Source organism: Podarcis tiliguerta, assembly GCF_965153285.1.
Source record: "Podarcis tiliguerta genome assembly, chromosome: 5".
Taxonomy (NCBI): domain Eukaryota; kingdom Metazoa; phylum Chordata; class Lepidosauria; order Squamata; family Lacertidae; genus Podarcis; species Podarcis tiliguerta.
The window spans coordinates 55415872-55438735 of NC_139538.1; the positions used below are offsets into that span (position 1 = coordinate 55415872).

Below are 22864 nucleotides of genomic sequence, written 5' to 3' on the forward strand. Positions count from 1 at the left end.
TGATGGACATAGAGTTTGATTTCAAATAGTTACCTCTGCATGCCACATCTCGAGTCAAGAGGGGCAACAGGTAAGTCATGAGCAGTAGCCTAATTCCACTGGTGAGTTCCCTTAGAAAAATGCTTGGGGATCATTGTATATCAACTCAGCATTATTAGTATGATTACTAATTACAACAGCAGTGACGGTGCAATGCCAACTCACTAAGCTCTCCTTTTAGAAATCAACATGGGTATTTCATTCCCCACCATGCTAATATAGGTGGTTCTCCTGCTGCTCCTCGGTAAATTCAACATGCTCAACTTGCTGGATCCCACAAGACCAAAACTCAAGTTTACTAAATGTACAAAAGGCTTTACCATCATGTATGCATTTATATGATAAACAGGAACCCACAATTTACTCTTTAAATATATTAGAATTGGAAAATGTTTAAGGAATCTAGATTATGGAGAAGTAGATAGAGTTAACAAAGCTAGACTCTTTTCTTGCTGTTGCAAAACATGAATTTTGCTTTATTCACTTGTAACTCTAAACCCCAGATAAACATTACAAATGTAGCAAGAATGCATTTCTTCCTTCTGTAGGAGGACCAAGATTGCCCTCCTGAGTGTGCCAAACAGCATGGGGTACTTCACATATTATGTGATTGGCGTGCACTTTACTTTGGAATCTGCTTGGGGATGAAATTGTTGGCTAATGCTGTGGAAATTTTGATTCTGCAATAGACAGGCTGCTTTTATCTGCCTTGAAACAAGAAATCACTTTCTTTTAATGATGCCACGCTCTTGGCTTTGCCACTGTTTTAATGATGTCATTAATTGTTTTTTGTTTCAAAATGTTGTGCAACAGCACCCCAAGCATCTCGATAGGGGGCCCCTTTACAAACAAAATCATCATCATCATTATTTCAGTAGCTACTGAGGAAATGTACTAAATTATTTTGGAAAACTTCCACAATAACTTATCTTGACATGACATTTCCACTGTGTATCGATGGAGGGGATTTTTATATGGATTGGGAAGAAGCTAATGTTGTACTGTTTACAGTATATTGTGATCCACCTTTACAAAAAAAAGTAAGGGCAAAATGTATCTACTGGCATTTAGATTATAAAGAGAGATGCATGTGATGCCAACTTAATGGAATCGTCATGCTTGTGTACCTGCTTGCTATTTTGACATTTTATGGCTTCTGTTTCATGCCATGGTATGGTTTTTGGCTAAAGGTGTGAAATCCTTAACCTTATATGTATTAGAAAATTGTTGTCCTTTGAGTGTGACCAGGATGCTTGCATGCACAGTAATTATTTTCATATAGTAATATACAACCCACGAATCATTTATGGAACCTTGAGGGTGAGTAACACCCAGTAGGTGTTGGCAGCTATGTTGCAGAACCAGCTAATGTGAAACTGCCAGGCCAATATTTTCAAAAAATAAATGACACCATGGAGATGTGGTACATATATTATAAACTGTTACAGTGCCATGATATTTTGCAGTATGGCATCCATGTAGAGAGAGCTCTTGTGTTCCAGAATAAATAATATTGCCACAAAATAAGTGGCACCAGGCCAATCTTAGGATGAGTTGTCATCCTGAATAGAGAAAAATATACATTTCATTCATAGGTCTCCTCAGTTAAAACATCTGAAAACTCCCAACTACGCAAAGTATCCTTTACAACTTCGCATGTAAGCAAATGGGGAAGGAGTATAGCACGAGTTGCACTGATATGCCTCCCACTTTCCTCAAAGCTCTAAACAGCTTTAAAGATGATTGATCAGATGCTATCTTTACCGACACATCTCATCCTGGCAGGGACATGACAGAGGCATGGGCAACATCCCATGTATTCACACAGGTTGTTAAACCGATTGCCAGATGGAGGTAGAGATAGCTCAAGCCTCCAGAGACACGGTGAAAAATCTTGATGTTTTAGAGCGAAAACTAAAGTTATTTTATATTCAAGGCAAACATAAAATGTGTTTCCCTTTTCCAAATACACTGATCCTTTTTTAAAAAAACAACACCCAGCTGTATAAATGCAACCACTCATCCAATTCCTGTTGCTTTAATGCCACTTAGCTTCTTAAAATAATTTCAGATCCAGGGGAGGAAAGTAGAATGATAAAGGTGGTGTTTGCTCATCTTTAAAAGCCTATTGTAAATCCACACTGGAATGTGGTTTAGTAGCGTCTTCACATGGAAAATTTATTCTGTTGAATGTTCAGCAGGTAAAAGTTGCTGAGGCTCAGAGAGAGAGCTTCTCTCAGGCCTGACAGGAGCTGAAATATTAGGATTGGCATGGCCTTTTGAAAACCACAGATAATCGTTTGCAGCTGAAGAATTTAAAGCAAAGGACCTATCTGCATGGCTTTTGGGAAATCGCCCCAGAATGGACCGCTTGGTATTTGGATACTCGACAAATGAAGTCTGATAAATGGTATGCTTGTCAGTACTGCTTGGAATGGGTTCATGGGCCAAAAAAAGGTAGCTTTCTGAATTGTGTTGGCATGTCTCGCGTTGAAACTTCCTTAGTCCTAGTCCCTAAAAGAGATGAAAGAAAACACATATACTTCAGGTTTTTCTCACTGTTTAAGGTAGCTAACAATATACCCTAATTACAGAACCATCACAGAATGTTTTATTAGCATATTTGGGAGCGCATCTTGATAATTGCAGATAAACAATTAATTTCTAAAGATATCATTCTCATCTGATATATAGGAGAAGTGAATACACGTCAACAAACTGAAGCACAGTTGTGTACAACACCGAATCACACATCAGGGAACCAAGGCTAATTTAATTTTCCTTAGTGAAAAAAGATGTAGAGTTGCCTCACTCAGTGTGGAGTAGACACAAGTATACACTGTGGGTGGAATTCAACTAACTTATGCAGAGTGAACCTACTGAAATGAATAGACCAAACTTAGTCATACTCATTAATTTTGATGAGTTTACTCTAAGTAGGCCTAGCATTGAACTCCACCCTACATTTTAATGCTGACCTGCTTCTACAGCAATGTGTGAGGCAGCCCTTACTGACACCATTGAGTCTGACATTTTGATCAAGGTTAGGCTGGACAGCTATATAATTCATAAAAGCAAGCATTTATTTCCATTCTTCTGATTAAGGACAATTTTTGTGCACTTCTAAGAGCTATGTTAAGGGCAAGCAATCTGTCTTAAGTCTTGCAACGAGACAAGATATAACTTTAGCAGAGAAATAAACATAAATAAACAAGCAAACTCATTAAAATGTATCACACTTTAGCATTGCATCAGACTGCTCTCTGGAGGAAATGATGGGACCAATAAACTGAAGCTGAATCCCCAAAAGACAGGTGTCTTGTGGGTAGGTTGTCCTTAAAGCCAGGAATTTGGTAGATGGCCTGTTATGGCCAGAGCTGCATTCCTTCTGATGGAACTTGTGCACAATACGTGGGTGTTCTTGGCCTCATCTTTGTTAGTGGAAGCTAGTGCCTGGCTGATCTACTCGCTAAGGCCATTCCTGGACAGATAGCTCAGCCACAGTGACCTGGTAACTTCCAGAATACTTAGTGCTCTACCTGGAGCTGCCTGTGAAAATGATTTGTGAACTGTAGCTGGTACAGAATCCTGTGACAATAGTATTTATTGACTCGCTTGTCTAGTTGTACTCTTATAAAACCCATTCTGAAGAACCTATATTGGCTGCCTGTCTTATACTGAGCCAAAGTTCTGAAGCCACTTAATAAAGCTCTAAATTACTTAGGACCTAGGTTCATCTCCCTGTAAATTGCACCTGGCCATTAAGATTTGCTGGGGATGGCTACTTGTCAAACCATCTTTGAGTGAAGGTCATACCTCTTCAATTAATGAAAAGGCCTTCCCAGTGGTAGCTACCAAACTATGTAATGTCCTATAGCTGGAAGGCTAGATGGTGCTACTACTGGCTGTAGGTACCAGCTAAAAACTTTTTAGCCCAGCTTATAATTAAGTAGGATCTTGATGCATTAGACAAATTATTTTTCTAGTCAGGAGCAGCAGAGGTTATTTTGATTGATTTTATGTTGCTTTAATGGTTTTGTTTACATTGTTATGGCTTATCTATGTATTTTTATCTGTTTGTCATCAGTTCTGCCTTTCACTCTTTTTTTACATCAATTCTACTATCATTTGGAAGTGGGATACTACAAAAGGGAGAATGAATTTGGTCGCTTGGAAAAGAGACAGCAACTCTTAAAAGAAAGAACCCCTTGCCCCAAGCAAAAAACACAATACTTACAGAATCCAAGTACTCTCCGACATTCAATAAACAATGTCTATTATCATGGATTGAAAATGGAAATGTGTTTACTGGTTTCTAAAAATAGAAACAAGAAAAATATAATTGTTACGCCTGTGCAGTATTGCTGTAGCTTTCATATTCAACAGAACCCAAGATTACATTCATGTAAACATGCCTATATGTTATGTGTTTCTTTGTAGGTAGTCTGTTAGAAAAGAATACAGATTGATTACATTATACACTAAATTTATAAGAGAATTTAATCTCTCCTAGTCATCTACACACTTATATAAGTACCCAAACTTTTGAATTAGATCAGTTTTATTTATAGAGGCACAAATTTTTAGACAAATACCAAGATTTCTTTTAGTGCTGAGTCTACAGCTAATAAAAGCTGGACTTCAAAAGGAAACTCGTAATTGAATCAACTTGAGATTTATGAGCTCAGTGCCACCCACTGAGAAGATGCTATATATTATATGCTATATATTATATCAAATTACCGACTATATATTGAAAATGGCTAAGTCTCAAATATAGCAAGCACAAGTACACATGTTAAATTTTATTACAGTTAGTTTCCAAGTTCTGGCATCTCATATTAAGCGACAGCCAGGAAAGCTAGTCTCTAAAGATTTTCTGTGATCTAGTGAAGTGAAAGCCAACTGCCTCCTGCAGATTCAACAAAATGCAAATAAAGAACAAAACAGTTTTAAGAGTCTTAATTCAGAACTATAGAGTTAGAGGGAACCAAATAGCCAAGTAGTACAGCACCCTGCTACAAAATCCTTAATTTGGGGGATCAAAAGAACAAATGAGACAATTTATCCAGCTCACAGCCCCTCCCATAATTTATCCCGAGATGAAAGACCACAGCTAGTTTGCACTTTTATATTTCAAAATAACTTTTAAAATTGCTGTTTCTAGCTGTTTGCTATTTCTTGCTAGCAGGACCCCCCAAAAGTAAGTTTTGTAAAAAATAAAAAATAAAAATCATTTCAATGTATTTCCAAAACCCACTTATTCCCATTCCATTTCTTTCCCACTGAGATTGGCTGGACTGTGAGCTTGCTGTTGTAGTATATATGTGTCTTGTAGTATGTGTATGTAGTCCTTTCCCTTGCAAAATGTACACTTCCATCACACAGACATTGGTACAGAGTTGGTGCATTGATGCCTGTGTGGAATCACTGATAGTGCTGGGTGAGACTTGGTTTTTCCTAGGAGGTTGCCTGTGTGCTCCCCATGTTCTATGGTCCTGTTCTATAGAACTGACTGCTATGATTAGGTTACAATTCTCTCCTTCCCTCTGTGGTCCTGGATTTTTACCTAGCAAAAGGGATGTAGTAAATTAACCTAGTGCCATCAGTGTTTGGAAAGCTACAGGATTCAAACTGTAGTCTGCAGGAAATATTGTAGCATGAGAAAACAATTATTGCTCTTCTATCCATTGCAATCCATGGACTTTCAGCATAGACATGGGAGCAAGGCAGCAAGCAAGTAAGATGACTGACAACTAGATTACTGACCAGCAGGGAAGTTCTCCAGTGCTACTGGAAAGATTAATACATAAGAGAGCCAAGTGTTGAACAGCAGCATGCCTAGATGATTGATAAGGAACTAACCCTTACAGTTGTTCAACAAACAGCTTACAGGCAGCAACTGAGGGTTTTTGTTGTAAGCAGCATTCGAAACTCCCATTGTTCTAGGCGCATTTTGCAACTGGGAATTGAATTAGCGTGAGCAATTTCTGAGCTCTGGGTGGAGTACTGCACCTAAGATTTCAGATTACAGCTGTCACTGCTGGCGCTGGGGGCGTTGGAGAAGAAATTCCTGCTGGCTCGACTTCCAAGATCACTGCAGCGTCAGGCAAGCTGATAGGTTCTGCCTCTCAGCTGGCCTTACAGAAAGGCAGCATTTTGTGGGACCTTCATAAGAATATTAAGGGGGCGTGCAAGGGAAGCATGACGATGTTTTTTGCTGTGTTCAGATGAGGACTAGACCATGTGAAAAATGAACGTAAGATTTTTGGCTGCAGTTCATTCACTTTCAGCTTTGTATTCTTGTTATAAAAAAGTGCACCTAGACATTCCGTTGTGGCGTCCACAACCTAGGTTTAAGGTGCCATTTAGCTCCTCGTTTCTAACACTGGTAGTAAGCCTGGCGTACTAAGGAGGTCTTGATTCCAAGCATATCTTAACAATGACTTCCTGCACTGTTTAGCTTGAGCTTTCACCTTTATTCATTCCCATTTCTGTTCTTGAGATCCCAGAGAAGACTGTGAAGGGTCCAGAGCCAGGTGGTAAACTTAATTGGGATGCATCAGGTCCCCTGATTCTGCAGGTTTCCTGAACAAGTGTTTTCCTTCAGTGAAGTGTTGGGGTTTCCTACAGGAGGCCCTGACCCCTCTGGTATGTGCTGCATCTGATGAGGTTTCACTTGATTGTGGCATTGGAGGTACGCTGATCTTGACATATGGAAGCTGAACTGGGCATTGCATTGTCAGCTCTTCCTGGATGATTTGTGTATGGGATTTTGTTTTTACTGTGAAGGTGTGTGGACCATCACCATGCAATAACTTGTGCCTTCTGCGCCCATCTAATGTGGCTATGGTTGGTGCACAATAGTAGCATTTCTGGGGGGGCCTATGGCAATTTCTGAGGGGCCCTGTGGCAATGGCTTCTGGTGCTGCCATGTTATCTCTTGCTTATTCAGATATTATTTTGCTTTTTACTTTACTGCTGGGAGGGCAACAAAACTGCAAAGGCAACATGTTGGCTTTGCTGTAGGGTCAGTCTACTAATAACAATTCTTAAAATTTTCTAAGAAGTCAATAGCATTCCAACATTATATTTTGATTGTTTCAACTGCAAAAATGTTTGCTTATAATTGCAAATATGGCACACACGAAAAATTTATTTATCTGAATATTGCTGGCTTCACCTATTTCAGCCTGCCAGATTGACAGAATTCCAGAAATAAAGAGTTTCTGTTCTCTAACATGCATTGGAAAGCAAAGATCAGATAACACATTTAACTGAGAAAGCTTTCTTTCAGGCCCCACCTAACACTTCTCAGCATATTCTCTGTTTTAGACCATGAGTCTGGTTTTACAATTTTCAAAGAAGGATCTAGGTAAACCCAAAAAAAATAACAAGATCTGCTCTGCCAGCCTAGATATCTAACCTAATACCACTGTAATCAGAATTAACCAGAATTAACTGATAGAAGATGTCAAAAATTTCAGAGATCCTTTTTGTTTTTTAGTTCCATCAAGTGCAGTTATATCTAAGAACATTTCTAGGCCCTCTAATACATAACTAAAGGACTTACCGGTATTTAAAATGTACTATGGGAAATACCAGGATTCAAAGAGCTACTTTAGGCATCCCCAAGGACTTGGGTACACCCTGGGGAATTTTTGACTTTTGTTTTTTCTTTGAACAGATCCCCATGTCAGATCACAAACGGCTTTTGAAAGTCCCCTCAGTTTTAAAAGCTGCTTGCTATGCAGGCTGTTTTATTTTCTTTTTTGGGAAATACAAGTATAAATGCCCCTTGAGTACATGGAACTAGGTCCACCTTTGGACCCCAGTTTATGTATGTAGTAAGTGAGTTCACTCAGTCTTAATGATTAAATAATTCAGCTATACTTGAAACCATTTGCAAGACTGCAACAAAAGTAAGAACAATGTGATACAACTAAGGAAATGCTGTAGTGCTCCCTCTAAGCAAGTTAATTAATCTCACAGCTAGAGTGGTGCCTCACAGGGAGAGATTAGACAGTCAGCTGTTGCCCACAGTTAGCTTCCAGTTTCTTTTAAACTGGAGAAAAGCCTTCTCCAGCAGTTATTCAAAAATTGTTCAAGTAAAGTCAAGTCTCTCACACTGTGTTTTTGTGACATCATATACCACCTAATGGCAATCTGCTCATTCTGACATGTCTATTCTATTTTAGTTCATCATAAAAGGATCATACATACTTCTCAGAATATTACTAAACAGTGGAAAAAACAAACAAACAACAGAAAGAAATAGATGTCACACTAATTAAAGCCAGATCAGAACATAATAGACCAATGGCTTAATAGCCTCTTTTAATCAGTGGCCAAAATGACAGATGGTTTAGAAATATAAATCCCCCTCCACCCTCAGACACAGATCTTTAGCCTTTTGCTCTATTCCTGTTTCTAAAACATGGTTGCTGTTACCGTGAGCTCAGCAAACACCAGACTAAGGAAGAATCCAATTAAACTTAACATGTAGTAGGTTGGAAACAAAAAAACAAAAACAAAAAACAGCTTTTATTCTCAAAGAGAACTATCCTGTGAAAGGTTGCATTACTTGGGTTTGATGTTCAGCAAGAGCATATTCCATTCAAGTTTTACTTCAGCTGAACAAATTCCCTTCAAGTTGCTAATTTTTCCCTTTTGAAGGATACCACTGTTGATTACAAAGTCTGCAGCTGCTTGAACTGTAGGAAATAAAACCAAAAGCTCTGGGATGTGCCCTCATAGCTTCACTAAATCACTCTACTGGGAAGGAAACAGTGATATTTAACCCCATCCTTAAAATACGTTTGAAAAACACAGAAGGCATGCCTCCTAAATTAATATTACATATAGAAATAATGAGACTCATTTCTTATGTATGTCCTTGTGCATTCAGAAAAGAGTTAGCCAGCTTAATAAAACAGAATGGTACAGCCATGTATTCTTATGCTTAAAAACTTGGACTGCTGAAAGTTAGTTGTGAAATCCATCAATTTCCCTTCCTCTACATTATACAATCTACAACAAGAATGAACAGAGGGAAATTGGTCACATAACTGAAGAACCATCTTTTCCCACATGAACCCATGTGGTTCTGCTTTGGGTCCTGAGCAGAGGGATTGCTAGTCATGAGCACACCCTACTCTAGCTCCTCTTGGCTTAGCCTAGTTGGCCGGGGCATAGAATGGTTGTGAGGGAAGTTGTAAACATGGTAGCCATTGTAGCTGTAGCGCCCAAACAGCCTTCCAGAGTCTTCAGACCCATGAGGAGAGAAGCCCCTTTGCTCTTTCAGGCTTTGGTGATGGTATTGGAAAGCTCTCTGTACTCTCTATCAAGGGACTCTGCCTCATACTCCTTGGCTTTCCCCTCAATCTCACTGAATTCTGAATTTCTTCAGATTCAAACCCTTCTGCAAAATCTTGATATACCTAATGTTCTCAGAGGTGGGTATCTGTATCCATAATCCAAACTGTCTTAAATACACCAATCTCTCTCTCTCTCTCTCTCTCTGCATCTCAAACATGGTAGGTAGTGACGGAAGACAGGCATCTTTGTTTTCTTTTAAGCCCCAGGTGAAAACCCAGGACTTGCTGGGGACTTCTAAGCCTCTTCGCCTGAATACTTTCCAGGAAGAAATGCTCTATTGAATTGAATATATATTGCAATAAATGGGACTTACTTCAGAGTAGATGTGTCTAAGATTGTGTTATATGTTTATGCTGGTATTTTATTTTTCTCTGCCTCAACTTCTAATCTGTAGATGTTTTATTGCATGTTATTCTATTGCTTTCATTGTTTTATTCTGTAAGGCACTGTGAGAGTTTAAGCAGAAGATCAGCTAATAAATAGTATACATGCATGCATACATACATACATTCAGAATGCAAGGCAATCTGTGCAGCTCATATTTAAGGAAGCCCATATTTATGTGCTTTTTCCTTCATCAAATGACATTATTTCCTGGTCCATTTGTTTGCAATTATAGGTGGTTGCTTTTTTAAAAAAGTAAATTAATAATATTTGAAAAATAGTTTATCCTGTCTGCCATCTGTGTCTTGCAATTTGCTGCAATTATTCAAATAATTTGCAAATGTTTTTAATTATATGCAGTTAAATAAGAAAGATACCCTTTAACTGTCTAATTCTTAATATTTGTTCGGTAATCTGAACAATTTTTATATCCATGTAAAGCATTCAAAATGGATATACTGGAAAGCAATCATAGGTCAAGAGGTTCATTGGTTTCTGTACAGTATGACTGTTATTGTGTGTTTTTTAATTATTTCAGATCTACAAACAAAGTTGTTTTATCAATAGTGCTTTCTCTCTATTTTTCTTTTCTGTTCTGTTCTGTTGGAAGAAGTGATACATCTCTCCATTTAGTTTTTATGAAATCATTAACAACAACAACAAAATGAGGATGACATGGGGACGACAGGTGTACAGCACCACAAAAAGGCACCTGCATCCAGCATTGAATGCACCTTATAATATACACCCTGAGAGGAGAACATGCATTGAGATAGATAGCTTATGTTAGCTCTACTAACAGCATCAGAGTTGCCTCTCTCTGGAGGTCTATATGGAGCAGTGGATTTGACTGTCTATCTGCATGTTTAATCTGTGCCTCTACCTACTTTTAACCTCTATATTTGTACATGAACTCAAATATTACAAAACTCCATAAGCTTCCAGTGATCTCCTTTCAAAGGAAACAGAACCCACATAAGCATTGTGCCCTAGAACTTCCACTGCTCAGGAAAGTTGAGGTGGACATAGCATCATGGTCATGAAAATCATATCAGTGATTGCCCAGTTCAGATGCTATTTTTATCCACATGAACCTGTGCCTGAGAAAATACAGACCAGTTTCCATGACAAAAAATATTGCCTGCACCATCTCTAAAATATTCAGATATTTAACAAGAGGTTTTAATTTATAGATTATTTTATTAATATATATTTTTTCTTTAGATCCAGACTGTCATGCCAGTAAGATACATTAGAAGCTAGATTCTGATGGGCTTATATAATGTACTGAATAAGCTACTTAGAGCAGGGATGGAAGACCTGTGGCCCTCCAGATGTTTTGGGACTACAACTCCCATCATCCCTGACCACTGGTCCTGCTGGCTAGGGATGATGGGAGTTGTAGTCCCAAAACATCTGGAGGGCCAAGTTTGCCTATGCCTGCTCTAGCTGTTGTTAGACTCCCAACTCCCATCAGCCCCAAGCAGTTGGCCAAAGGTCAGGGATGTTGAAAAATTTAGTCCAACAATATCTGGAGGGCCACAGGTTCCTCATCCTTAAGTCTTAAGGACATAAAGAACAAAATTAAGATGGCCCTATATGAAATAAAAGTCATTTTATTACATTTTACTATCAACATGTATAATACTATAGCATATAAACTGGACAAAACTACATTCGTGCAGTCAAAAGTGAAATTGTAAGTTAAAACTTCTGTAATACTTTACAGTGTACAATTAATAACATTCAACATATGCCCAGAATATTACAAGATTAATAATATGGGTAGAAAGTTACGTTTACAGTTTTTAAAACTGAAGTTAATTTAGTTTTTTTACCTAATAAATAATCAGTCTAGCAAGTAGTCACAAACATTCATACATCAAATTGACACTCATGAATGCAAGAATGTTTACTGACCTTCTCCCGAACTTTGTACATCTGTGGCAATCTATTGTTGATTTGATTAGTAGCTTCTAAATTTAGTATCTGTTTTTGCATAGAGGCTGTAAGAGATTCAGGAAATATTTGCAGCTTTCCAGACTGTGCAAACTGTGAAACATAAAAAAGAAACAAAAATATAAAGAAAACATAACAAAATATAAAAAGTAGAAGCAAGTTTGTATTATTTGTATTGCAGCAACACCTAGAGGCTCCATTAAGAAGCAAGAATCCCACTCTACTTTCACTTAACAAACCAAATATCAAATGCAAAATAAAATATAATTCCTGTTTTCAAAGCTTGGGTAGGTAATTTAAATATATGGCTGAAAGCAGTAGAACGCACATAAATTTCATAATAAATGGCAAGCCTATTCAATTGGCAGGGCTGCAATTCTGGTCCACTCTAGTGGAAGAGTGACCTTAAGTAGGAACAGGGTTTTCAATGTTATTGCAGTGTTCACATGTTTCAGGAGAGATCCAGACAGTGATGTCATAAACCTGCTCTGCATATTATTAACCGCTTCAGGATGAACTGAAGAATCGATACTAGAGCTATGAACACTTCCTTGTACTGTCACTTCAGTTTAGAACTTCAAAATATTTTCCCAAAGGGTAGCCATGTTAATAACTTGCAGCAACAACAAAAATCAAAGACTCTTATGGCACCTTAAAAACTAACGAATTTATTATGGCAGAAGTTGTCATGGACTATAGCACACTTCAGAGGCTGTTATGCTTCTGCCCATTATATGACTGCCAGCAGTGACAAAGGTAATGAGGTGTTTTCTCAGCAAATGGGGGGGGGGGGAGAGCCGCATACTAACTGGGCAATAAAATTTTGGAGAAGACAAATATTTAGACAAGTAAACCTGGGTGTCAGCGCGGGAAGAGAAATAATGGAAATGCACCCAAAAAGGGGGGGGGGATTGCTTTGTGTGTGTTGTTGTTATTAGGGGAAAGGGTGCACCTTTGATAAGATTATTGTAGAAAATACAGCTGTAGAAACCAGTCTAAGAAATTCTTGACTTTCATGATGACAACAAATCCAAAGCAACTGTCAACACTTGATTTCTTACAGGATTTGTCCACACTTCCATTTATCCTGTATTGGTATTACCTGTCCCTTATTTAAAGGAATGGTTCCTTATATTGGTGAAGCCAAGGCTGGACTTTGGGGCCCCAAAGTCTAGGGCCCCACAGTCCAGGAGGCTCTGAATGACAATCCAGAGAATGGCAGAATGATGAGGATAATGGCAAACAGGTCCCACATCAACCCCTGGATGAGCATGTGGGTATCAGGGCACAGCAAAGCCAATACTGTACCCATAGCTGCAGGTGGCACCCTATCCAGTCAGAGGTAGCCAGTTATATACATGGTTACATATTCTCATTTCATTTCATTACTTTTACTTTAACATTATAGTATCCCTTTCTGCAACAAAAGGATGCTTGTTTCCAAGAAAGTGTGTTTAGCATCAGAGCAAATTGAATTTATATACTGCCCTATACCCAGAAGTCTCAGGGCTGTTCAAAGAACTGTCAGCCAAGCTGGTGCTGGAATTTTAAGCGAGTTCAAAATGCAAAACTGCACAAGTTCATAGTATCATTGGGGGTTTTTTTAGATCAGGGTCTGCACATGAATTTTCCTCTAACTTAACAGGAATGTAGAAGTCCGTGGATTGGCGTATTTGTTTGAAAATAAATGTTGTGTGCTTAAATTTCACACCTTTAAGTAATACACATGGCCATATAAAACCACTACACACACCCTGCCAGGCCCCAAAGACCGTTATAGGTGAAGGTCTAAGTACTTAGCTGCACTACTCCATCCTTGTTTCGTAGTGGAATTTAGCACTAAGACGAAATAAGCAACAGGCTGCAACCTGAGACGTTGGGCTATGCCTTTCTCTCCCTTCCCTTCACACACAAACACCCGCCGCCGACCGGTGAAGAGAAAGGAGGCAACCAACGTCGGCAGAGCTTCTCAGAGGCTCCTTCTCTAAGGGCTTCGCCTTACCCAGGCGCCATCCCGCGCGGTGCTGGGGTTGGCCCGCCTCCCCTTGGGCATGGCCTCCCCACGACCCAGCGCGCCCCGAGTCCTACTGTAGTCTGGCGGGGTTCAGCTCCGCAAGGGAGCCGGAAGGGAGAGGCGGCTGAGGCGGGCGGCTGAGGCGGCTCTCGTTGCCATGGTCACTACTGTCTAGCTCACGTCTTCTGCGCCGGGACTCCCTTCATCACCCACCGACCCTACACGCGGCCGGGTAGAGAAGCGCCCTCCGTAGCTCACCCAGCAATGAATGAAAAAGGCGGAGAAAACCCTTATGGTTTCAAAAAAGGCCAGCGCCTCTTCTGTTAGTTTCTCAACTTTTAAGAGGCAGCACTGACTTCAACTAGGCACACGGGAAGTTGAAGCACGCGGCAGCAGATTTATAATTTATTGCCACACCGACGCGGGTGGATTTAGAAGCGGAGGGGTGGGTGAGAGCCCGGGGGAAGGGTCTCCTTCATTCATCTTAATAGGGGAGCGGGCGAACCTCGCATTCAATGCATTAGCCACATCTTTAAGCATCTCTACACAGCTGAATTCAAAGAACCACGAGGGCTAACCGCACGCATATGAATTGCAGTTTGTTGACAGATGGACTGGGGAGTAGACCCAAGTGCTGTGAAAGTTTTCACGCATGCAACCCTGCTCTGCATGCAAAATATTCATGCTCATTGAAACCACAGAGAAGTGCAGCTAGCCCAGCCGTTTACTTAGAAGCTAACGATTGGACCCTCACTTCATTTGTAAGGGAAGGACCTGTGGTAGAGCACCTGCTTTGCAGCGCTCGGAGACTGTAAACCTTGGAGAGGGTGTGCAGACAGTACAAAGCTGGAAAGACCAATGGCCTGCTCTTCTGATACTCCTAACTAGCCACTGTTTGGAGTGACCTGGGATATTACATGTTTGGGGGTGAGTGGTTGAGAATCCACCATGCACTCTGTCTCAACACAAGGGGGCACTTCTTCCATTCGCCCCATTTCACAGAAGAACCCCCTAACGAGAAATGATATAGAGAGCGGCCATTAATTATTTCCACTTACAATTTGAACACACACAAGCTCTGTGGACAGAAGGCCCAGGTGGAATCAACCTCACTGCTTTTCAGCCCATAGTGGCTTTTACAGTTTCCACTCTAAATCTTCATTTCCCAGGATTCATAGGAGTGTCTTGGGTTTGAGTTCTGGAAAAAAACTACTAAGAAGCAACCACTGTCAATTGGCGAGGCTCCAATTTTGAGCCTACTACAATTGAGCTTTTGGCTCCGCCTCCACGTCTTAACCAATCCTCTCTTTCCGAACCAGACTGGGAGTTGAACCGCTCCCTAAGAGATCTCGCGAGAGTTCTCCTGTCTTTCACGCGAGCCTGCCCTCTGTTGTTTAGTCAGTAGCCTAGCGAGGAAACGAAGTTAGCGCAGCGACGGAAGGGAGGGGGCGGAGCCTAGGTGTGCGTGGTAGCGTCGAGCTCTTTCCGGTTTTCTTCCTAGGTCGCCGGAATCTCCTCTCAGGGAAGCCAGTGAACTTCCGGTTGTCACCGCGGTCGCTGCTGCCGGAGGAGCGAAGCGAATGGGGGACCCCCGGGGAGCAGGGGCCGAGTCGGGCCTAGCGGGGAAGAGCGACCCGGGGGCACCCGCGCCTGGCCCGGCGTCGCTGAAGGGGGAGCGAGAAGAACCGAATCAGGTACCCTCACTCCGCGTAGGCGGCTGTTGACCTTTACGCGCGCGCACTCCCACACAGCGCACCTTCCCTGGCCTCTGTGCTTTCGGTGTTTCCCTCCATAGTCACTTACCCACGTTGCCAAATTAACGTGGAACCCGCGTGTCGGACCCTCCCCCCCCCCGTCGCTGTCTTAAAGGAAAAGAGCGGGGGCAATGCGTGAATTTCTCCTCACACGCTTCGAGTTCAAGGTTGGGACCCTCCTGGGAGAGAGAGAGAGTTGAAGTCAGAGTTCACTTTCTGCTCTGCCTCCAAATAAGCGAAGTGACGAATTTCTAATGTCGTCTCTCCCTGCCACCCCTGTCGTGTCACACACCCCCCCCTTTTCCTGTCATGGTTCCCCCTGTACCGTTTTTGTGTTCACTTCTGGCAGCTGGTAAGTGGGTAAGAGTAGGAAGGGGGATGCTGTGAAAGGACCGATACCGAAAGGTCAAAAGAATACACAGCGATTGTGTAATAAAACTGTTTCTTTTAAAGACGGAGCTGTTTTTATTCTGTAGCCCAGTGATTGTACTAAATGGCATTCCTGAAATGGCTTTAGTTACGTCTTGGTGGTTGTCCCTGCTTTGCTCATTGTAATCTTGCATTGTGGTTAGTAGACACACAGCACAGTGGCCATAGCACTATGTCATAGCTGTCAACCTTCCCTTTTTTTGCGGGAAATTCCCTTATTCCAGCGCCGTTTCCCGCTGCTTCCCGTTGCTATCCCGGATTGTTAGATATCCCGTAGACTGTCCCCAGGTCAGGTGAGGCTGCTGATCCCTTATTTTCAAATCTGAAAGTTGACAGCTATGCACTATGTGGGGCACCTCATGTTGGGGAGCCCTAGACGGTTTTGCCATGTTTGCCCTCTCCCCACCCCTGAAAGGTCTTATTTCCTTAGAGAGGTTTGGTGCCATACAGGCCCATAGCAGCTGGAGGTGCAGGGCAGCCTTGCCAAGGGGTTAGGCTCATGGGTTAGCTTCTTTATTGAAGGTTGTGACTCGCATCACTTAGCTGAACAATACGATTGGAATACCTACGTAACATCTCTTTACCACTGTACATTGGTGAATGCATGAAATCTTTCTGAGGTTGCACAAATAACAACCTCTCTCTTCATTACTGGTTTGATGAGGACCTTTCTACTTTTGTGGGGTATCTTTTTACGAAAGAAGGAAGCACTGTGAAATGGAGACACTAAATTATTATGTGTTGGGGTGTCATTGCCTTAGTTCAGCACTCACCAGACAAGGGAGTTAAAGGCATTCCTACAGGGGATGGGTTTTCTCTGAATCTTGGAGTAAGAGTGATTTGTGTGGGTTTGTCATAGATTTTGAATGGCTGCAGTGGGTCACTCTTGTTCCACCCACATACTATAAATTATTGCTTCTTTAGGTGCAGAGTACACAAGAAAGGAGATCATGAGAAAATTTGGTGTGCACCATTTCTCAAATGTAGTTGTAGGAAAACATGATACATTCATACAAAGCTGCCTCTAAACCATGGGTAGGGAAACTAAGGTCTGGGGGCAAGATCACCCAATCACCTTCTAAATCTGGCCCGTGGACGGTCCTGGAATCAGCGTGTTTTTACATGAGTAGAATGTGTGCTTTTATTTAAAATGCATCTCTGGGTTATTTGTGGGGCATAGGAATATGTTCATTCCCCACCCCCAAATATAGCCCCCCCCCCCAAAGTCTGAGGGACATTGGACCAGCCCCCTGCTGAAAAAGTTTGCTGACCCCTGATCTAAACTTTTAAAAACAAGCCATTATAAATATAGTTGGCAGATTGTCTGGGCAGAGTTTGGGCGTGCAGGACTTTTTATTGAATGGAAAAATATAATACAAGCAGGATGTTATAATACCTGTAATTGTACTCTGATCTCCTTATTCTAACCAAACTATTTATTGTTTGTGCAAACTAGGGTTCTGTGCTGTTTCTTGGGGGCAATGAAGTGAAGAGCAGTGCTGTGGTAAAGTATTCATCTGCTCCACCACAAGCAGCATTTGCCCGCCTTCAAGAGAAGACTGATCTGAAACTTCCGCCAGCGAATTGGTTACGTGAAAGTGCCAAACTGGGACCAGCAGGGGCAACTATTCTTGGTAATAGCAAGAAAGGCAAGCCATTTTCAAGGTAAATATTAGAAATATTATTTATCCCCACTCAACCTATAGAAAAGTTGCCCAAGTTTGATTAAAAGCAAATAATGAAATACTACTTAAAGAAATGTGACAAGTTAGTCAGAGTACTTAACTGTTTAAAAAATGATAACATACATACTTTCATAAAATCAAAAGGTTACAAAAATATCAAACATTTTAATTTTCTTTTCTTTATAAAAAAAAGAAGAAGCTAGTTAGGTCGTATTTGTGTACCCTATTTCCTATCAACTATTTGGCAAGGGGAGCTTTTCTTTTCATTTACAAAAGAGTCTGTGAATACAGCAGATGCTTTTGCTTACAGAATTATGGAGAAGCTATTTTTACTGCTTCCTGTGGCATCACGCTTTGTTCCAGAAAGTCCTCAGGTCCTCTGACCCAAGTGATTTTGGCAAAAATATCATTTTACCCTTGAGTTGAGTTCCACTCAAGGATATCTGGATCCAACACTAAGAGAGAGAAAAATCTTGCTATGTAATAGATTTGTAATGATGATTTGACATGTACCTATAAATATATTTATTTATACAGCACTTTAATATAATTCTGCTTCAATAGAATGCAATTCTAGTTACTTTTAATGTTACACTTTACATTTTTTATTTTTAAAAATAGCTTTGGCATGGCGTACGATTTTATTGACTCAATTGGAAATGATGTGGATGTTGTATCTGATTCTGAGGTATGTATACATTGCAAATAAAGACTTAACTCAAAGTTGTTATTAATGAAATTAAGTTTTTTAAAGTTCTTACCCTTGGAAAAGAGAGCCCTTTGATGAATAGCCATAATGAACTGGGTTGTGATTTTGATAATTATATGCTTTACTTTTATTCAACAATTTTACCTGCATTAATGTATCATGAAATTCTGATCCACTTCTAAGTATAAATTAAGAATAAACTTTTTCACAATTAAAGTTTTTATAAACTGCTGAAGAGCAGGGATGGGCATCATATAGTAATAATTGTTTTAAGCAGTTTGTGTCATCATTTCTGAAATTAGAACTCTCCCTCATGGAGCTGTCACAGGCTCCTTGAATTTTCTCACATATTTACACATTATAATGGTACCGTTAGTGGCTAAAATATTAATTAAATCCTACTTTTAGTATTATTGACTCTTGTAAAGGTACCACTGAAAGATCAAATAAGAGTTGAAAGTATCCAGTTGCTGTTGTGCTAGTTCAGATATATTACACAAGTAAGAGAGGCTGTAACTTTACTTTGAGTATCCATGACTGCTGCTTCACATAAGAAATTCCCTTTTACCAGGTGAGGATTAGAAGATTACAAACAGGAGGATTAGAAAAACTCCTTTCCCCACCCATCAAAAGTTGATGCATCACTTTTTCAACTCTGACATTACCTCACCCCAAGCCATGATTTGACCTTTCTCATATTCAGACAACCTATGTTTCATGGCTGCTTTTTTGCTTCATTTTTAATTTGATCAGCACTTCAGTCTCTAGGTACAGCAAGGACACATAACTGTCATCTGTCAACTCAGACATCCTGTCAAACCATAGTTAATTGGAGTATATTTGGATAGGGCGGGTGGGACAAAGAAAAGTAAGTTCTGTTGCATGAGCAGAAGCCCACTCATCGGAGATTGGAGGTCTTCTACTGTCTGATTCTGCTTTGCCAATTGATTGCTATATTGCCAGTTTGATTGACATATAGCAGAGCAGCCCAACTTTTCATACCAGGTGGGCCGCAAGAGTACTTTGACATAGAACCCGCAGGCCACACACTACCTTGTTGTGCATAGAAGAGTGTGTTGCAAGGGCAGATTTGACACCCCATCCCCCAGGCTGTGTGTGTGTGTGTGTGTGTGTGTGTGTGTGAAATGTTGCTGAGGGCTGCCAAGAAAAACCTTGAGGGCTGCCAAAAAGCCACACATTGAACCACCCTGAGATACAGTGGTACCTTAGTTCTTGAACTTAATCCACTCTGGGAGTCTGTTCGACTCCCAAAACCATTCAAAAACCAAGGCACAGCTTCCGATTGGCTGCAGTAGCTTCCTGTACTCAAGCGGAAGCTGCGTCAGAAGTTCAGCTTCCCAAAAAACGTTTGCAAAACCGAAATACTTACTTCCAACTTTGTGACGTTCCGGAGCCAATTTGTTTGGGAGCCAAGCCGTTCGAGTACCAAGGTACCACTGTGTATGATTTGATAATTGTGGTCTAAAGTTGATGCTTTTATTAAATGTATTACTGTCCATTTTGACCCATGTAGAAAATATACTTAAATGTTTGAAAATGAACAGAAAAGTTTGTCTATCTTTTACTCTGCAGAATATTAAAAAGCTTCTTAAGATACCATACAGCAAATCTCATGTCAGTATGGCAGTACACCGGATTGGGAGGACTCTCTTACTAGATGATCTAGATATTCAAGAGCTCTTTATGAGATCATCACAGGTGATAAACTTTGTTGTAGTTATTTCTTTGGCCATATAGTGTTTCTATTTCTTGTTTAATGTTGCCTTTTCCCTCAAGGACATTATAGGAATTATGGATGTGTAGCTATCTGCTTAGCAATACAATAGCTATGCTAGAGAGGTTGATACATCTTGGATTATGACCCAGAAAATGTCCATCAGTGCTTGATCTTCATAGAGGCACTTTGTTTTACATTTAAAACTGTTTCTTAAAATGGAATGCAAGTATAATGTTCTTTGAAATATACACTAAAACAATTATTTAAGAACTTAGATGTTGAAGTTGTAAAAATGTAACTCTTTAAAATAGATATGAAATGCTTTATTTTAGACAATATCCTATTCATTGAATATCTTTAGTCGGGTAACTAAAACACTTCACAATATTAATTGAATGCTTTTTTATTTATATTACTTAGACTGGAGATTGGACATGGTTAAAGGAATTCTACCAGAGATTAATAGATCAGAAGTGGCAACGAAAGAAGAAGAGCAAAGAACACTGGTACCAGAAAGCTATACTTTCCAAATTTTTATACTACAGGTATCTTTTGTAGTTTTCCCCCATAAACTCTGTTCTGTTTTATCAAAATTAATTGATCTGCTTTGTGTTTTTCCTGGTATGTGTCTACACCTGAAGTAAAAACAAGTTTTTCAAAACTTGTGCCACAAGTCTTTTTGTTACAGAAGACTAATATGGCTGGCCCTTTGGAATTTAGCAAGTAGTTCATTGTTCTTGAACATTAGCTGAAATGCAGACAAAAGCAAGTGCAAAGTGATATTCTTGACTCATTCCTCGCGGTTTGCCACTAGAGAGCATTCCCCATCCTCAAGGGGGAGCTTCATTTTTGTCTTTCACAATGTATATTTTATTGTTGTAGGCTGCTGTGGATTTCTTTTGGGGGGGGGGGAGCAGAATATAAACTTTTAAAAGAATATTGGAGAAGTGCAAGAGCCTGCTGCAAAAGGGAGAGCTTAAAACGCCCATGAGTGTGCAGCTTTTTTGAAACTGCGTGGTAAAAAATGGGGGGCTTTAAAATGTGGGGTTTTGAACATGATTTATTTTTAATTCCATCTTTTCCCTAAGGGACAACTATAAGTGCTAAGGGAATTAAATGATCTTGAGTTAGGGCTGAGCAGTGAGATGGCTAGGTTTGCTGCTGATGCCACATTATTCAGGATGGTAAAGACCAAAAGGGGATTGTAAGGAGCAACAAAGGATATCAATAGGCATCAAGAGGAAAATGTGTTCATTGTCAGTGAGTGTAAAGTGGTATATATTTGGGTAACCTCCACCCCCAATTCACATATACCCTGAAGGGGTCTGAGCTAGCAGTGGTTGTGGTACAAAGCTCAGTAAAAAGATTGAACCATGTGTGACAGCTATGAAAATAGCAAAGTCCATACTGTTGTTGGTGGTTAATTTATATACTGCTTAATTACCAAGGTGGCTTCCATGCAGTTTACAGAATAAAATCAATTATAAAAAAAGGTATGCACATAATTTAAACACAAGATAAAACAATTTTATCACAACATTAAAATGAATGTCACAAGTAAAATGTGCAGAAAAACAGCACAGCAATTAAATCTGTTAAAACAGCAATAAAAAAAAGGAGGGTCAGGTCAGGAAATTTTGAGGATAAATAAGGAAAGATTGTAGGAAACAGATCAGGATGTTTAGTGTTGGCCATTATTTTAATAACACATAAAAGAAATCAAATAAGGAACTCTCAATATTTGACATCTCTTAGCTTTTTTCAGAATTGTTTGCACTGAAAATATATACTACTATATTTGGGCTTACCTGTATCATGAATCATTGCATTATGCTGCTGTGATCTTCATCTCTTCTATACTACATTTGTTTTATTTTCTTTTTTGTAAAATTTAAATTTAAGAAAATACTACATAGGAGGGGAAACAAATACTGTACTGACAGACACATTGGGTGGTCAAAAGCCCCAATGTTGCTATTCTCTGCTTCTGGAAATCAAAATAGATGATAGCAAATAATAAGATGCGAAAAGAGTCCCAGATGTGTTTGATTTTGATATCATATTAATAGTAACAGTAAACAAATACTCAGTGTTAAATGGTACGGGTTGAGAAGTTTCTGACTTAAATTGTAATGTCTGTTTTGTTAGCATCAATGGTGATGGAGCTGCTCAGCCTGTTCCTCCTGAAGAGCAACATCAGGAAGAAACAACTGAAGATCAAACTGCCGAAGCAGGAAGGGTTTCTTGGCCAGCCCCTTTTGAAATGCCTTCCTCACTTTCTGAAGATGCAAGTGCTTCTAATCAGGTTAATTTGGCAGGTGCCTTACTTAGAAAAGCAGTCTTGATGCTTCATAGGCATGCTTGTAAAGATGGTGGCAATATACTAAAAGGAAGAGTAAACAATTATTTTGCAGTGCCCAGTCCAAATACTGTAAAATAGTTTCCCATGAAATCTTAGTTTACTTTACATAAACAATTACTATTCAGAAGGGGTCAGGTGGTACGAAACTGAGAGCAAATATTTAGAGTGCAATCTTGCATATACAGTTCACCAGGGTTCAGCATTGCTGTGCACCTATGGAGAGGCTTTATTGCGAGCCCGTGACTCTACTGTCTTAGCTGCCACTGCTGCCTGTTCCTGCCTTTGTGGTGATTGTGTTTGGGCCTAACTTCAGTCCTCTTCTCCCATCAATGTGTGTATTGCCCATGGTGGTTGCAGTGGCTCCTCCAGTTCTTCCCCCTGCACATCTTCCTGAGCAGTAGAGGGTAAGCAGT

General features: G+C 40.1%; 2 protein-coding genes across 11 annotated transcripts in view; one reads left to right on the forward strand and one right to left on the reverse strand.

Moving 5' to 3' along the window:
* Nucleotides 1–2061: 2061 nt before the first annotated feature.
* TEX36 (testis expressed 36) lies at nt 2062–13926 on the reverse strand. The gene is made up of 4 exons (XM_083439776.1): nt 13763–13926; nt 11722–11853; nt 4277–4354; nt 2062–2553 (listed from the first exon to the last, which is right to left on the reverse strand). The coding sequence occupies exons 1-4, from the start codon at nt 13811–13813 to the stop codon at nt 2218–2220; spliced, it is 597 nt and encodes a 198-aa protein (XP_083295902.1). The 5' UTR covers nt 13814–13926; the 3' UTR covers nt 2062–2217.
* Nucleotides 13927–15187: 1261 nt separating this feature from the next.
* Nucleotides 15188–22864, forward strand: part of EDRF1 (erythroid differentiation regulatory factor 1) — a 37212-nt gene continuing 29535 nt past the window's right edge. For 5 of the 10 annotated variants that reach the window (XR_014510956.1, XM_083439582.1, XM_083439586.1 and 2 more), the window contains exons 1-6: nt 15188–15468; nt 17414–17622; nt 18264–18330; nt 19945–20070; nt 20510–20634; nt 22238–22394. Coding sequence is in view for 9 of the 10 variants with exons in the window: in XM_083439582.1 (XP_083295708.1) it covers nt 15355–15468; nt 17414–17622; nt 18264–18330; nt 19945–20070; nt 20510–20634; nt 22238–22394 (798 nt within the window). In the remaining variant the exon portion in view is untranslated. Of the gene's footprint in view, nt 15469–17413; nt 17623–18263; nt 18331–18512; nt 19570–19802; nt 20071–20509; nt 20635–22237; nt 22395–22864 lie in introns of those variants that run through there. The other 5 variants (XM_083439584.1, XM_083439588.1, XM_083439585.1 and 2 more) reach the window with 2 other exon arrangements.

Bases quoted from the DNA above. Each gene is read 5' to 3' on its own strand.
- TEX36 (XM_083439776.1), bottom strand. From the start codon at position 13,813: ATGCCCAAGGGGAGGCGGGCCAACCCCAGCACCGCGCGGGATGGCGCC. The intron at 11,854-13,762 runs GTAAGGCGAAGC...TATGTTTCACAG, and splicing joins CCGCGCGGGATGGCGCCTGG to TTTGCACAGTCTGGAAAGCT. The intron at 2,554-4,276 runs GTAAGTATTGTG...CATCTCTTTTAG, and splicing joins TCGGAGAGTACTTGGATTCT to GGACTAGGACTAAGGAAGTT.